This window comes from Carya illinoinensis, chromosome 5 (genome assembly GCF_018687715.1).
Source record: "Carya illinoinensis cultivar Pawnee chromosome 5, C.illinoinensisPawnee_v1, whole genome shotgun sequence".
Classification (NCBI taxonomy): domain Eukaryota; kingdom Viridiplantae; phylum Streptophyta; class Magnoliopsida; order Fagales; family Juglandaceae; genus Carya; species Carya illinoinensis.
Genome location: NC_056756.1, coordinates 14,399,247 through 14,424,771, shown reverse-complemented (window position 1 = coordinate 14,424,771; position 25,525 = coordinate 14,399,247). Strand labels below are relative to the sequence as shown.

At 35.0% G+C, this 25,525-nt stretch overlaps 4 protein-coding genes across 9 annotated transcripts; 2 read left to right on the top strand and 2 right to left on the bottom strand.

Moving 5' to 3' along the window:
• The first annotated feature begins 543 nt into the window (after window positions 1–543).
• On the top strand, window positions 544–4,021 carry LOC122309747. The gene is made up of 3 exons (XM_043123375.1): window positions 544–1,332; window positions 1,941–2,272; window positions 2,974–4,021. Exons 1-3 carry the CDS (start codon window positions 750–752, stop codon window positions 3,766–3,768), a joined length of 1,710 nt encoding a protein of 569 aa, XP_042979309.1. The 5' UTR covers window positions 544–749; the 3' UTR covers window positions 3,769–4,021.
• Window positions 4,022–4,285: 264 nt separating this feature from the next.
• On the bottom strand, window positions 4,286–8,752 carry LOC122309748 (magnesium transporter MRS2-5). Its single transcript, XM_043123376.1, has 7 exons — window positions 8,584–8,752; window positions 7,100–7,747; window positions 6,838–6,908; window positions 5,507–5,635; window positions 5,090–5,434; window positions 4,677–4,724; window positions 4,286–4,578 (listed from the first exon to the last, which is right to left on the bottom strand). The coding sequence occupies exons 2-7, from the start codon at window positions 7,620–7,622 to the stop codon at window positions 4,348–4,350; spliced, it is 1,347 nt and encodes a 448-aa protein (XP_042979310.1). The 5' UTR covers window positions 7,623–7,747; window positions 8,584–8,752; the 3' UTR covers window positions 4,286–4,347.
• A 2,102-nt stretch (window positions 8,753–10,854) lies between these two features.
• On the top strand, window positions 10,855–15,423 carry LOC122311488. Of its 5 annotated transcripts, none has more exons than XM_043126064.1 (6): window positions 10,855–10,966; window positions 11,240–11,325; window positions 12,208–13,264; window positions 13,612–13,770; window positions 14,011–14,171; window positions 14,904–15,423. In XM_043126064.1, the coding sequence occupies exons 3-5, from the start codon at window positions 12,210–12,212 to the stop codon at window positions 14,165–14,167; spliced, it is 1,371 nt and encodes a 456-aa protein (XP_042981998.1). In that variant the 5' UTR covers window positions 10,855–10,966; window positions 11,240–11,325; window positions 12,208–12,209; the 3' UTR covers window positions 14,168–14,171; window positions 14,904–15,423. The 5 variants fall into 5 exon arrangements, with proteins under 5 accessions (XP_042981998.1, XP_042981996.1, XP_042981997.1 ...); XM_043126062.1 differs by having other exon boundaries at window positions 12,121–13,264; XM_043126063.1 differs by lacking the exon at window positions 10,855–10,966 and having other exon boundaries at window positions 10,975–11,325.
• Window positions 15,424–18,370: 2,947 nt separating this feature from the next.
• On the bottom strand, window positions 18,371–23,241 carry LOC122311475 (glycerophosphodiester phosphodiesterase GDPD6-like). Of its 2 annotated transcripts, none has more exons than XM_043126037.1 (8): window positions 23,105–23,241; window positions 21,467–21,645; window positions 21,002–21,185; window positions 20,683–20,757; window positions 20,111–20,220; window positions 19,716–19,934; window positions 18,976–19,131; window positions 18,371–18,874 (listed from the first exon to the last, which is right to left on the bottom strand). In XM_043126037.1, exons 1-8 carry the CDS (start codon window positions 23,127–23,129, stop codon window positions 18,632–18,634), a joined length of 1,191 nt encoding a protein of 396 aa, XP_042981971.1. In that variant the 5' UTR covers window positions 23,130–23,241; the 3' UTR covers window positions 18,371–18,631. The 2 variants fall into 2 exon arrangements, with proteins under 2 accessions (XP_042981971.1, XP_042981972.1); XM_043126038.1 differs by having other exon boundaries at window positions 23,114–23,233.
• Between the last annotated feature and the right edge of the window lie 2,284 nt (window positions 23,242–25,525).

The window sequence follows — 25,525 nt, the reverse complement described above, 5'->3', positions numbered from 1 at the left end:
CATATCAAATTATATCAATATGTAAATATATTTTTATGAGATTTATTTGTAACCAAAACATTTCTCTTATTTTATTATCACTTTCTTAATAAAAAAAATATTATTAATCTTATTGTGATTTTTCTTTTCTTTTTTTCTCTCGTAATTATTTACACTTTGAACTCTATGTATTTTCAGTAGTTAATTGTGATTTTTTTTTCATATATAAAAATTGCTCTTCTTCGTCAAGATTATGAGTACTCATTCTATAATTTCATTTAGATTGATAAATGAAGTGAGATAGTTTAAGATAAAAATTAAAAATTAAATAAAATATTATTATAATATTATTTTTTAATATTATTATTATTATAAAATTAAATTATTAATTATATATTTTATGAAAAATTAAAAATATTATAATAATAAAATGAGATAAAACATCAAACCAAAGAAAAATTAAAAACAAGTAATGTATGGTAGTCGGTATTAATAATGAAAAAAAATATCTTTTGTTTATATTTTTTATTATCATTTTATTCATAGACCCTCATTTCAGTCCAAACAGTTGCAGATAACGGACTGACGTGCGTCCTCAGCTGTCTGATAATTGGAACAACGTCTCTCATCTGTCGTGCCAAGCAGAAACTTTCCAAACTACACACACTCCTTTTTCTTATGTTTTCTTTCTGTTCGGTTTCTCTTTAATTCTTTAAAGCCAGAGTCCAGACTGCAGAAATGAATTTGAGGGTGTGATTTTTAGTTTTTACATGTCAGAAGAGAAAGAAGCAATGGATTTTTGGGTTGTTCCGGCACTTTATGGCGCTTGCTACATAGCCGAGTACTGGTTTTCTGATAAGGAAAACGAAGGAGCTTCCGAGAATTCCATTTACTTCCAGTCCGGTCCCCGTAACCAAACTGGAGGAAATCTTCCTTCAGATACTGCAAATGGCAGTTACGATGAGCGTGGTGATTTGTTAATACCAGAGGTTTGGGTTGGTAGAGGTAGCAGAGGCAGGAGGCCGTTTAGGGGTAGGTCTGTTTGTGGGTATTTTGTAAAGCCTGGGGCAGTGAGTCCTTCAGAAAATTGTGTAGTGATGACTGCGCTGCTGTATAGAATGGAAGAGTATTATGTGGACACTTCAGTTCAGTCACCAACACCTACAACCTTGGCGGCAGCGACGCTTTTTTTGGTGTCGGATGGGAGCCTGAAAATCAGCAGAGGTAGCAACAGTTCCAATGGGGACATGCACATGCAAATGGAGAGTAGAAAATCGAAGCGAAAAATAGGGAAAACGACACGTTCTAAAATAAGGGTATGCTCCGTTGGTGATGAGGCATTCCATTCACAAGGTTGTGATCTTTTCTCTGGTTTTGATCAACTTACTTTGACATTTCGTTTTATGTTTATGCTACTCTCTCTCTCTCTCTCTCTCTCTCTCTCTCTCTCTCTCTCTCTCTCTCTCTCTCTCTATCTCTCTGTGTGATCAAATTAATTCGTCTGATATGTCGAGTGCTTTTCACCCAGAAAAATGGGGTAAGAACTTGTTATAGCTAGGAAGAAATTCGCTTGTGATATGCCTTGAAATGTATGAGTGTAGGAGGTTTTAATTAATTTACTCTTTGCAATAATCAGGAACTTAACAAAGTAACCTATAGAATTCATAACAAAGGGCTTTAACTTCTCCCTCCTAGAAGGATTAAGATTCGCCCTTTACACAATTCGGGATATATTACACACGATATACTTGAAAAATTAAACTAAATTTAGGTAGCCATGGAAGTCACACACAAAATTAAGGCGGCCATGGCAATGGAAATTGTTTTTGAAGATCTACTGCTTGTTACAAGAGGCAATTCACATCTCCATCAAGCATCTTGATTTTCCAGTGCTTGGCTTGATACGTGATTGTATATCTCTTCATTTTCCTTTTGTGCTTAAAATATTTACCGTTATTTAGGTTTATCCAATGGAATGCTTCTTGTCTTTCTTGGAATCACTATTGGAATGATGTCTGCCATAGTTGCTCATAAAAGAGAAGCAGAAAAGTTAAATGACCAGCTGAAGCAAACTAACCAGTTGGTTCAAGATTTGCACGAGGAGATTGAGATGAAAGACTTGCTTACTATTAAGGTGCTTGGGAATAGGGACTTAGAGAAGAAGTCAGATTATGGGAAGACAGAAGACTATGCGGCAATAAGTAAAATTGAGGCAGAGCTTGAAGCTGAACTAGAAAGGTTGCAATCAAACATGAAACCATCTAGCCTGGAGACAATATCCAACTCTGTTGAGGTAATTATGCCCCTAAGTCTTATCAAATTTGTATGTGAGCCTTTCTTCATGCCCCAGAGCCAGGAGACGATATCCGATTTTGGGAAGGCTGTGTCCTGCTGGTGTTGGTGTCCTCTTAGACAAACCTCAAAAGTTGCTTTTGGTAAAGCAGCTCAAGATTATATGTTCCATCATTTGCATCCTCTTTTTGCTGGAAGGTGCAGTATGTTTATATCAATGGAATTTGTCTTCAGTCTCCTAGGTTAAATTCACCAATATCCTCTTCCTATGTAATTTGTTAGCTTTGCCGCTTGTGACAGAAAATGAGGAGTGCATGCAGGTTATTCAACAAACCTTCTGACAGCCATGTATGCCTTGGTTACATAAACCTGTTCTACTCTTAACTATTCCCCAACTTACATGGCAGCATTGACCATTGTATTATTTCCAACTACCTCATTCATTTTTGGTATACTTTTAGCAACTCCTGCTGTGATCTCGCCTTCAAGAAGAATCATCTTCTCACGTTCCAGGCCATACACTGAAATTAAACCAATGTGTGGTACATATTTACATAATCCACTGGACTCCACATACAAGATTTCTCCAGCTATTAAGCAATTTACTGGTCCAGTTCAGATTAAAATTCTGTTTTCCTTGTAAACAACGAGAATTTACTTTTGTCTTCTGTATTACAATACTCTGGATAAGTGTTTTTGCAGCTGGATCCCGACTTTGTGGTGGATGTTGTTCGCGGAGATTTGAGACCCATCAAGATCCATAGGCTATCTGGTGGTTTGTCTGACTCAGATTCTGAAGGAAATGAGACCTCCACCAACCACACTCATACTGAATACCGTACAGTGTCACCTAAGGAGTTGAGCATGCGTCTTCATGAGGTGATTCAGTTGCGGCTTGAAGCACGCATCAGGGAGCTCGAAACTGCAGTTGAAAAGACCAGGAAGAGCTTGCGTTCTGTGGAATCAGAAAATATGATCTCTGAGAATGACTTGTGCATGGAAAAAGATTCTTTATTAACCAAAGAAAGCCGAACCTTTATAGATGAAATCAATGACATGGATGGGCCTTCCGTTATAAATCTGTCAAAACAAGCCTCGGATACTTGTAATGAGGCTGAAGAGGACAATATCTGGATGGCAATAACAGAGGAAGAGGCTCCACTAGACACGAGATTTGACAGTTACTGTACCGAGAAAGAATTGAACCCTTTTGACCAAAAGTTGTTTAAGGACCAAATCGGTGATGTTAGAGATAATGGGTCTATGTTACAATATGATATAAATAGGGACAGATGGTCAAGCAATTCAAATCATGAAGAGATCAGGATTCGGGAAGAGAAGACATCGAGGAGCTCAGAATCAAATGATATATGTGAGAGTGAAGATGGCGATGAGCTGGAGAAGGTTTTGATAGAGCGGATCGTGGAGAAGACCAGGCAAGGTTCTTCTGTGGTTTTGAATGCTCAAAGAATTATGTATTCAATGTCTGACCAGTAGTTCACATGATGAGAGAGAGAGAGAGAGAGAGAGAGAAGAAGAAGAAGAAGAAGAAGAAGAAGAACATTACAAAGTTTCAAAAATAAATTTCCATTCTAGTGCATGTAGCCTTTGGGTGTAGAGTTCCTTCTGTGAAATAGTAGTAGTTGGTTGTGGAGGTTCCTTGTGTGAAATTGTGTCGGTTGTTGTAGAGTGTCTGAGTCTAGGTTGCTATTGTCAATAAAGTTTATACTGGCACTACCTTCTCTGTCAAGGACACCTCTTCGCTCTAACCAACTTAACTGGTGATCAGATGGCCTAGCATCTCCATAATAAGGACCAATGTACCGTTCCTTCACGTTTCCTAAATAGCACCGTATACACCTCCATGCCCTTTTAAATGCTTTTATGATTCTTTAATTTTAACACATACAGAGCAACATAAGTTCAGATAGAACCAATTTCTGCTTCCAGGGGACGCAACACAGACCAAAGTAATGAGTGCAGGGCAACAAGATAGAGAGGAAAAACACTCGAATTTCAAAGTAAAAAGCTCGTATCTTCATTACGTTGTAAAATTTTGCACTTTGACTGCACAATTTACAACGGGAAGACTTTCTTGTGCCGTAAATAGAATAGGAAAGAGAAATAAAAAAACCCACAGGCAACACCAGTAATAGCCACAGCCCAATATAATGTAGATGCATAGTCAAAAATCGAGTCTTCAAAATTCATTCCAAATACTGCTGTGACAGAAGCAAATATTGTAGCCAGAAAGAGCGCAGCAATAAGAAGCAACTGAAATTGTATGAGCTGGTTCTGAACATTTCCCTATTCATGTACATTAACACATTAGTCTATATGTTTAGAAATTCAAATGAATGTGGGAAAATGGTACATAAAATCTGGAGGCATAAATCATGCATTACCAGTTTAATATTGATCAAATCTTGAGTGTCATCAGTGTATTCTTTAAGCTGCATCAATAGAAGAAATGGAATTTTGATATCAGTATCAGCAAAGTCAAGTGGCAATTCCTCCAAATCACTTTTTGGAGGATCCTATCCCAATAACTAAGTGCCTCTCTTTCTGAGTATACACAACATAACATGCTCAAACCTTCTAAATTCCATGCAATAAAGATTCATTATATGAACTCTTATATGCAAGCTGATCAGTTAAGATTAGAGACGTGGCAAAGTCAATCATAATACATAAGGTAATATGAGTAACTTACTGATTTTCAAACTTGGAGTTTTTAAATAGCTGGCATTTGTTTTGAACCCAAAATAAACATAAAACGTCAAATACATGCTTTACAGGGAGTCAGAATATCTCATACCGTTGACAACTTGCTCAGGGTATTGTCAACGATGACAAAGTATGCCTCAAGCAACATTTCTAGTTCTTCAATGTTTTCCCCTCCAGGAGATGAACCCATTGAGCTTTGATATTTGCTCGAATTCATGATACTACTAACAGCCCTTTGTAAAAATGGAGCTCTAGTGAAGGCCCCCACAGGTGAAACAGGAGAAGAATTTGAAACCTCTCTGGTCCCACCTAAAGTATTAGTTGGAGCACAAACGTCACTTAACAGATAAGCCTCGGACCTTTGTTTCTTCTGAGTCAGATACATCTCAGCCATGTCCCCATCATCATCCATAAGATGTTCTATTTCATCTCGGATCTGGAAATTAAATTTAATTTAGGAAATGAGAAGCATGAAGATATCCAAACATGAAAGGCCTGACAAGTTTACCTTCTGAACCCGCTGAGTCAAGGCAAGAAGCTGGCCTTTGAGTCTACGCACACGTTCTAGATTAAGGGTACTAATAGATGTTGCTAACTCATCTAACACAGGATATATCTCCATTTCCAGTTCTTTTACCTATCAAATCCAGAAACTTCTTAGTGCAAGGAGTTGAACTGGCAATAATGTTTCAAGCTTTTATCTGTCAAGTAGATGTTCAAAATTTAACATTATACAACAAATGTACATGTAAATTACATAATGTTTTGGAAATATTTAGATATTACTATCTATTCTTACCCACTTAACAGCTTCTAGAAAACCCTGTTTGTACCAAGCCCACCAATCTTACAAAAATGCACGTGAAATAATAAGCTTGCGACATTGGAAGCAATCCTATAGGTATAGTTTCAGTATTATGTTGTTTTCCTACTAAATTGTTATGTTAAGAAATTTGGATGTAATTGACAAACTTCTAACAGAAAGCAAGAATCCAATTAGATTTCAATGGTGGAGAAGTCTTCATAAAGGCACAAAGGAATGGACATTGAGGTTTTGTTGACTGTCTAAATAAATATGGATAACTTAAATGGCTAATATCCGATCACTGCATTCTTCCTACATGAATGAAATGCATCCAACAGGGTTGGCAAAACCTAAGTTGAAGACAAAGTTATTTGACTAATAAAAGAACAACAAATGTTGATCTGGATTCAATCTGATCAAAGAATGCAAACCTAATTTCCACCTAACATGAAGTAAGTTAGATTATCATGTATATAAGGCCTCAATACATGTCTATTTAGTTTCAAAAGCCTATGCCAAGCAAAGGTTGTATTAAAATAGTTTGCACACCCCCATATTTTAAATTATATTCCACAAGAGGCACTTGCTTATTTTAACCTTTAGGGAGATAGAAGCCCTTATGCTGGGTTAAAGTCAGCACGTGGAACCAACCATAACAATCAAAAAGTAGCTAAGACTGATTGTGGCGCATCCCAGGACCAAGGAATGCCAGTCTAAAGGGTGAAAGATTGGTTAACAACTCTCATCAGAAAGTATAGTGGACTATCAGATGGATGGAAAAGTGCCATACAACCAGCCCACCTTGTAACTCTTCTGGCTCATTAGCATTCCAAAATGGTCGCATTGTGGGATGGATTTTAAGAGTGCCATTGGCATACCTATCAGATTTGAAGACAAAAACCAAAAAAGAAAAAAAGTCCAATGGAATATTCTTCTGAAAATTAAAGTTTAAGAACAAATCCCATACCATAAAAGTGGATTCCCTCCCTATCAAGTACTTCCGTAATTGTTTAGTAAGTGGTGCATATTGTTACCTGAGAATCAAGAGACATGCAAACTAATTCCAAAGCCAGCTCCAGTGCCCTAAATTCGAAAGGCAGATCCTCTGAATCAAAATTGGTAGACATTGTAAGCAATCCATGCAGCATTTAATTTTGTAAACTTGAAAGTTTATAAACCACCGTAGCATTGTACAAGCATCCTTTTTCGGCAAGAACTTAAGATGAGCTACTGCGGGTTAAAAGCAAATATTCAGTTCAATTCAGTAAACAACTTAGCTTGGTATGCTTTTCTTACCAGCTTGATCCATGTTTGTCTGAAGGCGTTTGCACAATTCTGACTTATACTGAACAACACATTCATCCAAGGAATTCATCAGGATAACCTCATCAGCAGTGATTATACACCTGATCTGTTCAAGACTGACCACAATAGCCTTCTCCCTTCCTAATATTGTAGAAGGATAAATGAACAAGGGGTCCAAAAGTCGGAGATCCCTAGCAGGCACACAACAATGTGTCATTATAGTAGCCTTGTCAAGCTTCAAAATCTTTGAGTTTCCATTTTTATCAATTTTTATCCAAGATCGACTTCCATGACCTCGTTTCTTCAATTCTGCTGTAAGACTGGACTCACAACTTCCAGACCCACGACTTCCAGACCCATCTAAATTAGATCTATTGGTGTTCCGAGAAGATGCAGACTCCCGAATATCAAGTGGAAGAAAAGGATACCGTGATTCTTCCATTAGATTAAACTTTTTCTGGCTCTTCTTCCTGATTGAAAATGTTGCTTGCGGGAGGCACACATCAGTAGGCATTAGATGATATCTAAAGTCACTCTGTCCACAATCTTGCTCGAGCAAGAGGATCGCCCATTATATTTGAGAGCAGAACCATCAAAATTAACATTATCTATTTTCTTTCTGCGTTTCCGAAGTAAAACCTAAAAATTAGAAGTGTTGTATAAGAAAACAAAAATCAATTGACTAATGTGAAAATTTTCGTAAACATCAGACTCGAGGTAAGTAAAAATGAAGGTTTTAAATGTGAACCAAATACCCAAAAACTATCACTTCAATGGAGAAGCAATCAACTATGACTGGTCGATAGAAGCATCGATCAAAAATATGAAAAGAAGAAAATTCCAGATCGAGTTTTTACAATTTCAACAAAAATGCAATAGAAACCACCTCAGCTAAGTCTGTTTAACTAGCTATTTTTTTGAAAAAAATTGAATACCAAGAAGAGCTCAAAGAAACTGAAAGCCAGATCACCAATCATTTATTCAATGATAAATTTTTTCCGATTAACTGCAACCTATGTTGTTTACTGAGAGAAAAGAAACGAAAAACAAGAAAAAGCAACAACAAAGAATGTGTTCCTTGATGCCTATTGACATAACAAGCTGCTAAGATTATCCATCCGCCTCTGACGAAATGTAACAGTTTTGTCTCGAGGATTCCAACCAAGATGAAAACTAACACCAGTAACTTCCATTTTCAATCTCATTAAAAAAATTAACCGCAAAAACCCAAAAGCTTCCAGTTTTTAAGAGCCACGATTATAAATTGCCCTGCACCTATTGTCTCCACCAAAACAATCGTATACATGCAAATGCAAATTATAGCTACTGCAGTGGCACCAAACCCCAACCAATGATCAAATCACTTTCCACACAAACAAAAGCATGAAACGAAAACCCATCAGCGGATTCTTCACGGCTATTCAGTAAACACAGAACCCTTATCAAATGAAAACCATAAAGAATAGCAAATATACCTCTTCAGGATTAGCTTCAGACTTCAGAGGTTGCCAAGTTGACAGTTAGGTAGCTGAAAGTGAAGAAACGCAGAGGCCTGTCCAGTCAAGGCTGTCGAGTTGACAGTTGGATATATTTGGGAAATTGCTGACTTCAGAAGGTTATGACTTGTGACCACGAAAGGGCTCGTTCAAAGCGCTTTGCCTCTCGTCATTTGAATTGATTTTGGATCAAGGAGGTGAAAATTTCCATATATTATTTTCATTTTATTCTCATCCTCTTTCTCATCTTATAATGCAAAAAGTAATAGATATTATATAACATTTTTAGCATTTCTTTTAAATTAATATATGCAACATAAAAATTTCGAATAGATTTAGTAAGATTAAAAATATTTTAAATAATTAAAAATATGAAAAAATAAATAAGTTTATCGTAATTTAAGATTTGGCTAAGCCTTTGGGTGAAAGCAGGAAGAAATAAAATATATGAAAATGAGTTCTTATATTCAGCAGTTCTATACTGTATTTTAAAATTTTTCTTTAAGACCCTTCATTGTCTTTGCTCTTGAGAATGAGATATGTTATTTCCCATCATATATCATCTTTAGTTACATTAATTGATATTTTTTGTTGTAAATGGTTTTATGATAAAATAGTCATAAAAAATATCAAGTTTTCGGAGAAAAATAAAGATGAACACGTAGTGTTGGGGGGTTTTTCCCAAGTCCAAAAAGCTTAAATACAGGGCTCACATTTCTAGAGACCTATACCCACCCATTCACTCGGCAGCTTAGTAAAGGAATCTCGACCCTTATAAGTTAAGTTCATATCATCGGGATGGAGGACAAGTTGCAGAAGGAAAAATATAGTTATAAATATAATTGTGTATTAATTTGTGTATTAATATGATATAATTGATTAAAAGATAAATTTTATTAAAAATAGTGTTAATTTAAATTTTAAGTATGAATAAATCAATATTGGTACATAGATTAGTGCGCGACTGTACTTGTATGTAGCAAAACTCTTTGCAGAAAAGTTACCCCGATGAAAGGAGAAGAGGAAGATACCATCTCTACGGGACTAAACCTTAAGGTAAAATCAAAAGATTACACCATAGACGATCATAATGCGTTAAATATACTATTCAAATGATCACGTCGCATTAAATGGATATGGTGAAAGAGACTTGAGGAGGACATCCCTCCTCCCAGTAGTAGAACATGGCCAGCCAACCCTTAAGGTAAGGTATAAAAGGAAACTCTCAGGTATCGAAGGGGGGATCTAGGGATTATTGAATATACTTTTTGAATTTCTTACTTTTCCATATAATCTCCAAATATATCACTAATTTAGGTATCGGAGGCTCTCCTAGCCAACCAAAGGCCACCTCCTACCAATCTCATTTTCGTGTTAGCAAGCCATCCAAATCGAAAACTCAAACTTCCGATTTAAAGGTATACGAAAATGGTGTCAACACATGGTTTCAATAAATTATACATTATATATGATTTCCTTTTTTCATTATTTTTTTATTTTCTCATCATAACTTAATAATTAAAATATATTAAATTTAGGATTAAATATTGACATATTCATTGTGATTTGCCTTGGAATGGTTTCTCTATTATAGTTTTAATTTTTAATTGTTTTAATCTATTAAACTATTACTAATCAATCAGTGAAAAACATATATGTTAAAAAAAAAAAATGTCACTGTGCCTCCCAAAATTATACCACTCACTTTGCTCTATTGACGTGGTGCTACATGTCTTGTTAAAAAAATTAAAAACACAAACATAAAAAAATAAAGGAAGCCTAAGGTTTTAAGTCTTTCCCTTTTTGTTTTGAATATATTTTTTATATTTTTTTAATAAACCATATACATTAATAGGAGCAAAGTGAGCGATATAACTGGAGCATAGTAGTATTTCTAGAAAAATATTAGGCCTTAATTTTTTTAAAATAAAACACAAACCAATATTCTAAAATAAAATATATTTTATAATAGAAAGAATTTTATAGTTTAACATGGCATATCAAATTACATAATTTGTAAACTTTCTTTTTAAAATTAAAACAAAACAAAAACAAAATTACAAATAAAAACGCACCGTATAATCCTCTCTCTTCACCGACCGACCCAAACTGAGAGTAGTTAAAACGAAGGCGCGAAACGCAGAGACCGTTGGTTTCAGGATGGGGAACAGAGCTGAAAGCGCCGAAAGTCTCGCAACGCCTTTCGTCGATCAGATATTTCCCAAACACAACCCTAAAGTCTTCCATTTGGCATTCTTTTGGTTCCTCGGTTTTCTTTCCTTTCTTGCACCATATTTATCTGGCGAAAACAGCAAAACAACAGATTTGGCAAAATAAAAACCAGAAAATTTTACGGTTTCAGGTTGTTCATTTGTGCTTTCCCCATCATTCAAATTTGATTTTAGCAACTTTCTCATTTGGGGTTTAACAATATTGGGTTTTATTTTGATCCAACAAATTATTCTTTTGTTCCTCCCGTCTCTCTCTCTCCGGTCTCTTTTTTTTTTTGATAAACTCTCCGATCTCTTCTTTGTGATAAAGAAGAACGAGGGTTTTTTTTTGTGGATTTTCGATTTATTTTTTATGGCCTTATTTCCGTTGTTGAGTTATTTATCATATTGATCTTTGGCTCAAGGGGAAGCTTATCATTGCCGGTGCCGCTTCCGGCGTTTCGACTTCAGCGGCAAGGCATTGGGTACCGCAAGGCTTTTTATTATTGAAGTAGGTTTCTTCCCGATCACATTTATCGTTCTTCTTTTCTTGTTTGATTTATGAAAATACATTGCCCTGTTTCCTTACTCTTTCTTCTTGGGATCAGACACATTAATTTCATGATTGGCATTAATCGATTTTGAGATGCTTCTCTAAATATGGAAATGTTGAATTGAAAAGGGAAAAACTAGGCCTATAGAAAATGTATATAAGAAGCATTATCTGGGTTTTAGAATTCTGAACATGCCAAACGTCCTAGACTTCTAGAACAGGGTTACCAACGGTTAGTTAGGAGCTTCTGATCTGAGCTAAAACAAAGTCAGCTTGTTGAGTAGAAAAAACGGTGATGTTTAGCTTTTTCTATAGGAAAATTAATGTCATTGACATGTCTTATTTCTTTGTTTTTAGATTTTAACCTTTTCCTTCGAATGGAACATACTTGCGACATTTTTTCTCCAAGGTTGTCTTTTTTCTACAGAGAGAAGATCAGTGATTTTATCTCAATGAAGTATGAATTTCTCGTATGTACATTCTCTTTTTTGTTTAGGTGCGTATTACTAAACAAAGGGCCTCTTGGGTTCATTAATTTTCTGGTTGTCAATTGAAAAGGGTTATCACCTTATATATTTTCTTTCTTCTTTTTGAAGTTTGTTAATACCTTGCTTTTGATGTGTGTGTTCCATTTAGCTAGAAATTCTTCTACTACCTAATTCCTGATGAAAAATGTCGTTGCATCATGCATGTGACATCCTTGACATGCTACTTAATGTTCCTTATTTTTCGCCCTTTTATCCATTTATGCAGTTGACTTGCAATTCTTCACTGCAGAAGTAAAAGCAGAAATTCTAATCACACCTTTGGAACCTTAATGTCGTTAAAAAATAATTTCAGTTATGGAATTGGAGCATGGTTACCTTACCAGTACGCATTTGGGAACACACCCAGAGATTACTAATGGAAGCGGAATAACTAAGCATTCAGAAACACGTCCAGAGGTTCTTGAAGGATGCGGAAGAAGTGAACACTTCGAAATAAATCCATTTCTTATTGATGAGAGCCAAAGCATTACGGCTACTGAAATGCATTCAATTGAAATAGACTTGACTGGGAGCAGTAGGCATTCAGAGACGCAGGCGAACGTTATAGATGGGAGTGATAGCTGTCAAGAGGATTCTAATAATGAAAGCGATCGACATGCCCCAGCCAAAAGGTTAGGGCCTTCTTATTCTGCATCTTCATCTTCGTCACATTCGTCATTGGAATTTCTCTTCCAAGGAGATCCAGTTGTAGCCTCCAAATCTGGACAATCCACTCCTTCCTTCCCTTCACCTGACAAAGATACCCAACTGGCATTCCAAGATGAAAGTGAAGTTTCCAGCAACATCTTTTCCAAATCAGATGAACGTGACAATGGCGGTCCAGATCCCTTATCGACATCTCAAGTTCATGAGATAAACCATGAATCAATGGTGCATGGTACGTCACCAACACAATCCCCTCAGGTACAAGTGATGAATCGGTCAGGAGGATACGATCCTTTCAGAATTCCGTCTTCTGTGTTTGCAAGAAGTAAGTCCACAACGCCAATGGAATGGAGCGTTGCTTCCAATGAATCATTGTTTAGCCTTCATATAGGGAACGCTAGTTTCTCCAAAGACCATGTGTTTCTGTTTGGTGATCTTAAGCCTGAAGAACTGGTAAAATCGGGTGAGTTGTTTGCGCTCAGCCCAACCTCTCCACTTCCAGTACTGGGAACTGACAAAAAGAATATCAAGATAGCTCACGATATTGAAGCTACAGCAGTGGCTGATGAGATCGTTAAGGCTTCAGAACGAGTTAGTGTGGAAGCTCAAAGTGAGGAAAAGGTGTCACCTCCAGCAGTTTCCTGGAATTCCTCTACTCTCTCCCACCGTTCAGATGCTAGTGAAGCCTCATTCGCTTTTCCCATGTAAGTCTTATGTTTATTCTTTTAATAGTGAACACAACCAACATTTTCATGCACGTTTTCTCTTTCCACATTGATGATTTACTGTGAACTTAAAGATGGATGGATATGCATTTTGTATGCATATTACGTAAACGGAAGTGTTTCTGTTTATACCCAGTTCACTGAAATCTGTACGTTTGATGACTCTTCATGTGTAGGAGTCGCAAAGATATGCCTCTACATTGAGGTGAATGCATGCTTGATTGCTATTTTTTTCCACATACTACACGTATGACACATGTCATACTTTAGGGAAAGTTACCAAACCTAGCACTCTGTCAATGAGGAATACCCTTTGTGTGATGCAGAAAGAAGAGATGTGCATGGACATTGTGCTACTGTTCTAATTGTAGCTGGGCGTTCCACTACTGTACATGGCCAAGCTGCTACTGTTCAAATTGTAGCTGGGCGTTCTGCTACTGTTGGAACTGTAGCCGAAAAAGATTTTGTTGTCATTCTTCTACCATGTACGTCTCTATTTCTTTACCTACCATAACAATTGCATGAGAAGCATCGATTGAACACGCATTTATTCTTTACCTACCATGTTTGTTATGATGGTTTGTGTTTCTAGTTAGAATAATGCTTGATCTCTTTTCTGGTTTCTTGATCTTTATGATTTCCTAATGCTACTTAGCTTGTGGTACACTCCATGCTTTCTTTTAACTATACAATCGCATTGATTTAGTCTGCTATAATCAATGCAGTTTGGCTGAAGGGGAAAGGAGTGGTCGTCTCGAGACAGATGGAGGGAAGCGGCATCAAGAGCCACCAGCCCCCAAAGTGACTTCAAACTCAACATCCAAATGTTGTTTTCCTTGCCTTTGTTGGCGCCCATGGTGCTTTCGAACTCATTGTTGTTGAGCAAGTGAGTGCTACAAATCCTTGAGCCCATTTGTTCATATGTCTATTAATCTCTAGGTACTTAAAACAGAGGAAAGAATGAAATCTATGCAAAAATTTAATTAGGAGTCTTATCAGGCCTTCGAGATGCGAGGGCCCAAAGTTTCTAGGACCTCTTACCTTGACCAATTAAATAATACCTTTTATTCTAGTCCAGGTTCAAATATGGCTCTCTCTCTCTCTCTCTCTCTCTCTCTCTCTCTCTCTCTCTCTCTCTCTCTCTCTCACACACACACACACACACACACATATGGGTCTTTCACATATGGTTCACATATGGCTCTGTCACGTATGGTTCACATATGGCTCTTTGAATGTGGATATGTTACTTGGTGTTATCCTATTTGCTGCATTTGTTTAATATTGAGAAGAAAGCGTTAATGGAGGCTTCATTTGGTACTTAGGCCAATGTCTATTGGGGTTTAGATGGTTAAGAGCATCCAGCATGTTACTCTGTTTCAATCTTCGATAGAAAAATAAAATTAGTTTCTGATACACGTTATTTCAATTAGATTGTATTGACCTTCTTTAGTGGGAAATGCATTGAATTGGTTAATTACATAGCAGGTGGAAATGAGAAGATGCTGGGAGTTAAATGCAATGTGATAGTACATATATTTAGGTCCCCGTCATTCTGCATTTGGTCTTGACGCTCAAGAAACTGAGAAACTAAAGCCTATATCTTGCTTTGTCACAGAAATTTGTAAGAAAACAATCCAGGCCTTCCCTTTGCACATGGGGCAGTCAAGTGGGCAGCTCATGTCATCTACAGAGGTAGGGCACCCCCATCAGATCCCTTGCTCTATCCGGAAGTCTCGGGCAGTCCGCATTTTGGTGTGGAAGCCACAATATCTCTGCTAAATCTACCAATATATACTCAAATATAACAGAGAAAATTCCTTTGAAGACTGTCGTCTTCCCTTGGCCGCTGCTGCATCAGAAAGTCGAATGTGCCATCTGAATAGGAAGGGTCACCCCATCACTAGAAATACATAACTTCATCTGTTGCCTCTTCTGAAGGGAGTCTGGTTTGCATTTTTAGGGGATTTTTTTTTTTTTTTAACCTTACATTAGCAACTTTGAAGACAAGCTAGTACTGTATGTATGGCTAAGGGGTATTGAGGTTTATGGAAGATAAACTCCTTTGAGGGCGTTTTGGAAATGAATAATAGTAATCATAACAATTATTTATAGAGAGAGGTGAATTTGAACAAGCACCACCAAGATTCATTGACTTCATAGTTCATACAGAATCACCCGGAGAAGGGTGTATGCACAATTTTCATTTCTTTTAATAATTTCCAATCATATTATGTTTGTTTGCAGCAAATAGGAAAAGCTAAGATCCTTCTTTTTTAATCTTATTTTCCAAAGAAATTCAGAATCAAATATAAAAAATCCATCTCTCAAAATTTCTGTAAAAGTATATTTTAAAATAAATAAAAAGGAAAAGCAAGCAAAGAAGTCAAAAATAAAAAAAGGGAAAGTCAATGTCAAAGTTCAAACATCAGTAAGTTAGTAACAATTATAATTAAGATAAAATCATTTTACTTCCTAGAACTGCTAAACCTTTTTTTCTTTGTTAGTGAAATATATAATGATATAATAAAAATTATAATGGAATTAACATTTAAACGAGTCTAAACTGAGACATAAAAATTTTACTCTCTTTAATGAGATTCAAACCATCTGCGGTGCACAAAATCACATATTAACCGGTGCAACAGAACTCATATTGACTTGACTCCTTCAAAATACAACAACCTAACTGATTGTTGTATAAACTGAACCAACTCTGCATAAGTGGTTAAGTTTAAAACTCCACTAAGAGAACACCATTTTTAAACCGGAAATATACTATAAAAAATATACTTTCACTTGTTTGTTTTCCTTATCTTATTTTCTCTAATGTATTTTTTCTTTCTTCAATCGTGCCCTACAAACAACTAAACAATACAAATATATGTTGTCTGGCCTTGTTTGTTTAGCCAAAATCAAAAATCTCATCTCATCTCATCTCAACTCATCATTACACCTTTTTCAAATCTCAATACAAAATATAATAAACAATCTAACTTTTTCAAATCCCAATACAAAATTAATATTCAAAAATTATATTATAACAATATTTTATTTATTATTATTTAAAACATCTCATCTCATCTCATCTCATCTGTGTAACCAAACGGGACCTAAGAAGGAACCAAGACGTACAAAGACGTAAACAGGAAAAGAATAAAAATGAAATAAACGGCCAGCGTTAACAACTTCAATAGGCCAACGCCTACAACTTATATAAGCTATCTATCTGAGTTTTACTATATATAATTAAAGTTACGTATTAATATGTATATTAATATTGATTTTTTCATATTTAAAATTTAAATTAACGTATACTATTTTTAATAAAATCTATTTTTTGATCAATCGTATTAAATTGATGTATATATTAATACACAATTATGCTTGTGAATAGATTTTTCCTATTTTAATACCCAATCCCAAATCAACGGCAACTAAATAACAAGCTCGTTGACACTTAAACACATATCAATATATGGTACAGGCACTTAAAGTGGAAGAAAGTAACGGTAAAAAAAATAAATATTATTAAAAAATTACCAACATTCTTTACATATCAAAACCAACTCGTTGTGCCTTCGAATTACCAGAACAAATGATGACATCTTGCATTCTATATTAAGAGAAAAATTATCTGTACATTCTTAAGATACGCAAGTCTCTTATACTTCTTTTAAAAAATAAAAAATAAATTTAAAATTTACATAAAAAATCTTACTTTTTAATTGTGAGCTTCATTATTTTCAAAATGATTCGATATTTACTCTAAAATTATATCTAATATTAATCAGGTAAATATATGATTATTAAACTTAATTATATCAAGACATTTTATTTTTTATTTATCTCAAAAATCCTAAGTCAATTGGGGAGGAAAATATTATGTCTTAATAATTTAAAAAGAATAATATGAGTTTTGATAATTTAAGATATTGTAAAATAAAGGGTTTAATTTCTACCACTTTACCCCTTTAACCCGAGACCACAATACTTCAAATCGGTACGTTGGGCAGATCTGATCTTATTCTTGGATGTCTTTGAGAATCTAATCTATGGGACGATAGCACAAACTCCAAAGTCTCGGGGATGTGAAATCTCTTGTTGTTCTTGACTTGAGTGGGAACAAACTGCAAGGTCAGATTCCAGCAGGTTTTAGCCATCCAAAGCATCTTTCCCTGGCTGGTAACAACCTGACTGGAGCTGTCCCTTCTAGCTTCACAAGTTTATGCTCTCTTGAGGTGTTAGAACTTTCATCAAACGCTCTTTCTGGTGAAATCCCAAAAAGTATTGCATACTCGAGAAATTTAACTGTTCTTCTGATCAACTGCGATAAAATCTCAGGACAGATTCCCTCTGATTTGGTTAATGTGACTTCTCTTTTAACTTTTAATGCATCCTTCATAACATGTGGGCCACTTCCACAAAACATTAATGTTATGAATTGTAGCCGGATCCTAGGAAATCCATTAGTGCTATATATATTTGTAGTTCTACTCAGAAGATTCATTTTGTTAGTTCTTTTTTTTTTTTAATTCAAATTTTAAATTTTAAATTTTATGATTTTCAACATATCAATAACTAATACGTAGATAAGTAAGCTTTTTGTAAATTTTTCTTACATAGATTTAACATTTTCGTTTGCGTTAATATGTAAGCCAAGTAAAAGTGATGGTGATTGATTATCTCCCTAGCTGTGCATTAGTATGATCTTTCTTCATCTCTCTCTCTCTCCCTCCCTCCCCCAAGAGTTAATAAGTCTGGAAGAATTTTTCATGGATCTTCATTGATCACTCGAACTCTTGGAGCAGATCACTTGTTTACATGGATAATCCCTCTAAAATCTAGTGTAAATTAATGGGAGGATTAACTGCTTGATTTGGCTCAGATTTAGATGGTCACAACTCGGTTCTTCAATATGTGTCTGATCCACAGGGCAGTTTTTCCATGCCCGTTCTAAAATTTCAGAGTCCATTCCATTGCACAAGCTGACCATGATTTACTTGTACGAGTATGTGGCCTGATCATACAGCTTCTTTCGCATGGCAAATGTAGTAATATCAGCCAGTCATAAAAACACTTCTATTAGGTCAATAAACGAGAGCTATACTTTTTTTTTTTACCACTTCGTGACCACATAAAACATGATCAAGAATGCAGAAAAAGATCATCAAATTAAAGAAGAAAGTAATGGTGAACTCATGGCCATGGAATGATCCCTAAACCCTTGAAAACAAACAATTAAAGAAACCACCAAGAAAAAACATGTCACCTTAAATAGACAACTTTCCTCATGTCTTTTTCTAAGATAAGCTGGTAGGTATAATCATATAACTCTCATCATCATCATCCCCTTGTATAGGAGTTAATCAATGATGCAATCTTATGCAATATGTCAGAAGCGCCATCTTTACTTTCGTGAGATAGAGGAGCAGTAGCTTCCTGGTAACGGTGAAAGGTTCCGGTGAAGTCTGTGAAGAGTCCATCAATACCGATCTTGTTTATCCAGAAATCATATTCAGCATATGGATCTTGGAGGAAGTCAAAGTGCAGGAAAGAATTTTCATTTCTGAATGTATATGGATGCACCTGAAATGACATGAAAACAACATAGCTTTAGAACCCCTTTATAAACAAACCAGCCTTCACCAATAATTTAACTTAAAAATAAAATAAAAAATTGTATGTACCTGTAGGCCACGAGCATGTGCTCTGGCAACAAGATCAGTGACTCTATCCAAATAGTTATTTCTTGGAAAAACAATTGTATCCTTCCAGGGTCCAATCCCCACCACATACTTCTTTATGTAATCAAAATACGCATCCGAAGTAATATCCCAGTATGACTGCACAAAACGTTTATTCAATTAGAAACACAATTAGAAAAGGCAAAGCAATTGCTCGAGAATGTTACTCATGCATGAGGCACCAAGATAATGCTTTTAGCCATATGACAACACAAGGTAATTATGTAGTTTATGCAGAAATGTCAGCAACTAGAAACGCAAGGAACAGGATGTAAATTGCCTAGTGTCATATCTATAACTGAAAGAACAGGATACTCAAATAATCTAATCAATGAGATCAGTAGGTCATGAGTCCAGAAATCACCGAAAGGATAACTGAACAAGCATCTCTGAACATTGACTCCTATAGAGAATATTGTCTACTGTATTCTAATAAAAATGGAAAACATTGACATCAATGGCAAAGGAGGTCACAGCTTTGAGTTCTCCTGCCAAATACAAAACTAGCTCTCGTGTGCATTGATTGTTGGCTTCGCCATTGTGGACATACTGGAATGAAAATGACCTAATATTCCTATAATGTGGACATAAAAAAATATCACCTACACTGGGAGTTAGTGAGAACGTGTTTAGGAGATGAACAAAAGAAAATCAGGTTTGCAGAATGAGGAAAAAGAACGAACCTGATTGGTATCTTCTGTCAGTATTGTCACATCATCAATTAAGAAAATTTTGGGCAGCGCGGTGAGGTTTGAAATATATACGAGTGAAGTTGGAGCAAAGGACTGGATAAATGCAGGTTGCTTCAGCCATTCTTTTGACATATATGAACCGCTATATCCGTATTTCTGCAACATCTCCACAAACTTATCTTCAAACTTCTTCCCATCTGCCCATTTGACCTGTTGTAAGAGATTAAACTTGAGAACTTGTGAAAAATATGGCTAAGGGACTATAAAGCAGATACTATATCCCATCTGATCGAATGAAGCAAATTAAAAATGAGACCACTGAACTCTGTGAGATGGCATAGTTTCAGAATCCGGTGTGTAATAACGACCACAAGAAAATCACTTACATGGTTGTTGACAAAAACAGGATTTTTAATCTCTGGATAAATTCCAACAACTCTTCTTGCATTTAATGCAATTGAGATGTACTCTTCAAAGGTGATAATTGGGAATTTCCCTGCAAAAAAATCAATTTGAAAAGAGTAAAATTCATTTGATTAACTAGATTTTGGATACTTGTTTCACAGAAAGAAACTTTACAAATGCTGAAGGTCATGTAAATTGAAGTGGCTGGAACAAATGCAAACTTCAGACTATGTAAATTGAAGTGGCTGGATCAAATGCCAACTTCAGACTATGTTTTGCAATGTTAGGACTGTCATTAAGCTCGGAATCTCGGGGCAAATGCTTGACACATCATAACACCCTGATAATGACATTTCCTGGTGTTAAACTTGGATTAATATGTTCTGATCGATCAAGATCCTACCTACGTGCCTCCAACTCTTGGAGTAGAAATATCATTTAAATCCCTTTTCATCTTATTCAACAGGAAAAAAAATATCAACCACCAAGCAGACCTGATAAAACTAGGATGAACAAAATAAGCTGAGCAGATCTGTTTCAAAGTGAAACGTACCATTATACTGTTGATCTCGAAAACTGAACCGTTGCTTCGCCCCCAATGACTGCAGCTCTTCCAGTGTAAAGTCAACTGCAGAGAATCAAAGTCATGACGAGTTATACAGTCACAACGGAGTGAAAGAAAATTGATGCAAAGATATATTCCAGCATGCTCACACACGTAGATTCAAAATGGCATTGGGTATTACATCTTATACATAAAATACACCCAACAATAAATTCAGCATAAAATAGAAGCCCTACAGTCGTATGCAAACATTCGAAGTCAACTGTGATAGAAGTAGAAAAAAAAAGTTAAGGATTATCTTTGATACCTACGAACCACCCAGTCGTGTTCACGCCTTGAACCTCATACGTTCTTTTTCTATCAGCAAACTCCGTATGGTTTGCAATATCAGTTGTGTCATCAAGTGTTACATCATGGTGGCATATCAGCACGCCATCTTTAGAGGCAAGGATGTCTGTTTCTATGAAATCTGCCCCCTCTTCAATAGCTCTCTGCAACGCCCAGATAATGTTTAGGCACCATTCATTCTTAGTATCTTAGAAAAATTACAATGCATAAAACGATAAACATGAACATAAGCATCCAATGTGCAAATAAATTGATGATTGAACAGAAAACAAGGATGGCTGCTTAATAAATTATAATTCAAAATCCATGTAACATGGAAAAAAGTGATATATATATATATATATATATATATATAAATAAAAAATAAAAAATAAAAACAGGGATAACCCCAAAAAAAAAAAGAGTTATCTTCAGTAAGACATACCATGTATGCTACAGCAGTTTCTTCAGGGTACTCCCCATTTGAACCTCGATGAGCAACATTGTACGGACGGGATGTTTGTAGGGGCTGTTTATGACGATGAGCTATCGTACTCGGAAGTTGATACAACGGTCTTCCAACGCATTGCCCAATAAATAGAAGAAGTAGGAAAGTGACCAAGCCTGTCAAGCGCAACATTATTGTTCCTATTAATTTTCTTCAAGCAAAAAAGAGAGATCATAACCCAAGTACTACCTTAGCTAACTCCAAAAGAAAATTCATGAAAGTAGAGAATAGATGGCTTCGATTGATGGAATACACAAGCCCTTTTGAAGCAGTTCTTGATCAAGCACTCTGCCAAACTCAATTATACATATCTATCAATTCAATTAAATTCGCAAATAAGCCCCCGTGAGCTGTTCATGAATAGTACCTTTAGTCTTGTCATGTATATTTGAGTTTTCCACGTAAGAAATGATTAAGAATCTAACATCGATCGATAAGCATGCACCAATATAAGGAAACAATAACTAGTGTTCCAAATAGATCAATGCCCCCGACCATAACAATAACAGACTCTGCTATAACATAGCAGAGTCTGTTACATATATATATAGTTATTTTTATATATTTTTTATACATTCAATTAATATAATTGATCAAAATAATTATTTTATATTAAAAAAGTGATATAGTAGTCACATAAGTGAAAGAGCAATGCTACATACAGTCGTGGAATTGCAAATGCCGCGCAATCGTTTTGAAAAAGAGTAGGGTCCATGATTAAAAAGTTAGTTTTTTTTTCATGTGGGTCCCATATTAATTCATTTTTTTCAAAGCGACTGTACACCGTTTACACAACCACGACTGCAAATATCATTTCTCTAAATAAAATACCGTAAAAATAATTGCACGTGAAGCGTTTGGCAAAGAAAATAACCAAGGATATTTAATTAAAAATATAACTTCTATAATTTTATTATTTAAGGCAAATGATCATATCGATAATGTTCTTCTTGATTTATTGACCCCTTGATTAGGAAAACTTGCCTTTCTTTGATTTACGAATTAAATGTAGAATAGCTTGATATTTGAGGCGCAAGCACACGTACGCACTCGTATGTATATTGTAAAACACAGTAGAACACGACAAAAGTGCAGATTGATTTCCAGCAATATATGCAGTAACCCGACAAGCTTCCACCCTTAAAAAGTACAAAGAAACAGGTCCCACTTCTTGGGATGTAAGACCAAACCGAGGATCTTGTGCAAGAATCACAGTTCAAAAAGTCTCAGAGATAACGCTAGAAAACTTGAATATTTACAACTTTCACAGACTCGGGTATTGCAGAAGCCCCATCCTTAGATTCCATTCTGAACCTCGGATAAAAATGAAACGATTCTCATACATAAAACAAATCATTGCACAAACGAAACATATGCAAGAAAACACAGACAAAACAAACCAATGCGAGTGAAGGACCAAGTACTTAGACAACCCAAAGACCGATTCCCAGCAAAAGGAACCAAAGAAAGCCCGAAGGAAGGAAAAAAAATAAAAGACAGAAATAACAGATGACAGCCAGTCAGCAGACGGCCTCAAAAATCACAGAAAAGCAGCAGAGAAGTGTAGATACGCACAGGTCTTACCAAAAGACGACGTCATTGTTCTCTCTCTCTCACTAGTTCGCTCTCTCTGTATACAGGAGATAGCGAAGTGTTTCTGTACTTATATAGGCGGTGACTCGATCGAAGCATATTAATTATAAGAACTTGGAATATTCTTTCATGCAGAGACGTTCTCGGCGTTCTAAACGTACGTCGATCTGTTGGGTTTTGTAAATATCAGATAAATATTATCATAGACTTCAATCTTGACTCAATGACTAAACTTCAATCATTTCATTTGACAGAGTCAAATGATCATTATAGGATAACACGCGGTACGGTAGGTAAATATTGAATCAGTAAATATATTTTGAAACCACTAGTCGATCGATCTCTTGAGAATAATAAGGTGGAATATTCCATGCATGAACTGATGATCTTGATCGTTGTAGTCCATATGATTCTTAGGAATACTAATAGGATCGAATCACCTTCAACAAAATCACATTTTACATGAGGTACGTAATTGGTTAATTATATGCAATCCCGTATACACACATACATACAGCATATACATATATAATAATATATATATCATATATGTACGTATATTGAAGCCTCCTACGTACATATACATGAATAGTATAATACAAAAATATTATAAACATTAATTTAATTGAAGTACAAAAAATATATCAAGTAGAGGTTTATGATCATGATCATGACATACATGATGATTTATAGTAATTAGAGATAGTCTAGATAGATAAGAGTTTTTCTTCTTTAACAAAAAATATATTAATATATTTATTGTTAACTAGAAGGAAAATGTTATAGAGAACATATATAAACAAAAGTCATGCATATTAAATCTAGAGTTTTTTTTTTTAATATTTAACTTTTGATTTTTGATAATTATTAGAGCCAAAGTTTTATATTTTTAAGAAAGATTCATTTAGACATAATCTTTGAAAATTATATTACATAAACAAATGTTATATTACACAATACATGCGGCTTATCTAGGATCGGGGCATCTGTTTTCTTAAGAGTTGACCGTCATCTCATGATCTGAGGGCGGCGCGTGGATCCCACGCTCCTATTACAGCCCCTGCCGGTGTTTTTGTTCTGCTTTGTTGGTTTTGTTTAGTTTTATCTCTATTTGGTTTATGTTTTTAGTATAATAAAATTACAAGTCTCTTAGACATTAAGTCTGAAGAGTTGCATCCCTAGGACTGTTAGTCTAAAGGGTGTTTACTACCTCGTTCGTTGAATGGGAAGGCTGCTTACACTCTATTTTGGATAAAGTGGTATTTGTCTCTCAAATGGTTTGGTGAGGCTGCAGCAAGGCGTAGGCCATGTCAGTCACATGTGTGTACTGGAGATCGTTTAGAGGTTGAAATTGGCTTGTAATGTGAATTGCAAGTCTAGATTGTAATGCCCAATTTAAATAAATGCAATATGCATTTTTATTAACAACAACAACAAAAAAAAAAAAAAGATTCAAATCTTTATCATATTTGGGGCTATATTTTAATTTTTGTTAACAATCAAACTCTATATAATTTTAAGTTTTTCTAAAAAAAATAATAATATTTTTATAATTTTTTGGATAGATGAGAATTTTTCAAAATTTTTTTTTTTTTTGGAGGAGGGGATTTTTTTAAAAAAAAATTTACATGAAATAAAATAAAATATATTTTATTTTTACGCCGATAAAATAAATAAATATCGGCGTAATAATTAATATGATATAAAAAGAGTATGGGTGCTCGGTCTACGTACGTTGCATAGAAATATATAATTAGGAATTTAGGAGCAAAATAATTTTAATATCTAGGCTGTAGCATATTAATTGATAAAGCCAGAAGACGAGAAACCTGTATGCATGGCTCTATGGGCTGCTTTGCATTTTACAGTTATTTTCTCATATATTTTATTAATATGATAGCCTACATCATTTTTTTAATATAAAATAATTATTTTAATTAATTATATCAATAAAATACGTAAAAAAATATATAAAAATAACTGTTTAATTCGATTTAAATAGATAATAATAGACGTTTGATAAACGGTCTTTTGAGTTTTGACCCATTCAACAGAACCACTAAACTCTCTCATACTAAAATTAAAGGATTATAATTTTTGTTTATATTTAGAAAAATGATATTTACAAACTTAGTATTAATCTTATATTTGTGTTATTTTAAACTTATTTTTATCTAAATTAATGGCTGTTTTTACTGTAAGTTAGCTGATACTGAAGTCCGAAACATTTAAGGAAAAAAAAAATCAAGTTGCATTGCCATTGAGTCGAAGTTTAGATAAATAATATTAGTAGTTATAGAGTGCGTCCATTCTTTTAAAAAAATAAATAAATATAAAATTTATATGAAAAAAAAAATTAATTTTTTAATAATAAATTTCACTATTTTTTCACACAACTTTATT

What these genes read in the sequence shown, in the direction of transcription:
- LOC122309747 (XM_043123375.1), top strand. Translation starts at nt 750, where the DNA reads ATGTCAGAAGAGAAAGAAGCAATGGATTTTTGGGTTGTTCCGGCACTT. An exon ending in TGAGGCATTCCATTCACAAG is followed by an intron (nt 1,333 to 1,940) that starts GTTGTGATCTTT and finishes ACCGTTATTTAG; the next exon opens with GTTTATCCAATGGAATGCTT. An exon ending in CAATATCCAACTCTGTTGAG is followed by an intron (nt 2,273 to 2,973) that starts GTAATTATGCCC and finishes GTGTTTTTGCAG; the next exon opens with CTGGATCCCGACTTTGTGGT.
- LOC122309748 (XM_043123376.1), bottom strand. Translation starts at nt 7,622, where the DNA reads ATGCCTACTGATGTGTGCCTCCCGCAAGCAACATTTTCAATCAGGAAG. An exon ending in GCATGTCTCTTGATTCTCAG is followed by an intron (nt 5,636 to 6,837) that starts GTAACAATATGC and finishes TGGATTTGATAG; the next exon opens with GTAAAAGAACTGGAAATGGA. An exon ending in ATTTGATCAATATTAAACTG is followed by an intron (nt 4,579 to 4,676) that starts GTAATGCATGAT and finishes GTACATGAATAG; the next exon opens with GGAAATGTTCAGAACCAGCT.
- LOC122311488 (XM_043126064.1), top strand. Translation starts at nt 12,210, where the DNA reads ATGGAATTGGAGCATGGTTACCTTACCAGTACGCATTTGGGAACACAC. An exon ending in GCCTCATTCGCTTTTCCCAT is followed by an intron (nt 13,265 to 13,611) that starts GTAAGTCTTATG and finishes TGTGTGATGCAG; the next exon opens with AAAGAAGAGATGTGCATGGA. An exon ending in TGTTGTCATTCTTCTACCAT is followed by an intron (nt 13,771 to 14,010) that starts GTACGTCTCTAT and finishes TAATCAATGCAG; the next exon opens with TTTGGCTGAAGGGGAAAGGA.
- LOC122311475 (XM_043126037.1), bottom strand. Translation starts at nt 23,129, where the DNA reads ATGACGTCGTCTTTTGGTAAGACCT. An exon ending in GTCGTCTTTTGGTAAGACCT is followed by an intron (nt 21,646 to 23,104) that starts GTGCGTATCTAC and finishes TGCGCTTGACAG; the next exon opens with GCTTGGTCACTTTCCTACTT. An exon ending in CACATGCTCGTGGCCTACAG is followed by an intron (nt 18,875 to 18,975) that starts GTACATACAATT and finishes ATGTCATTTCAG; the next exon opens with GTGCATCCATATACATTCAG.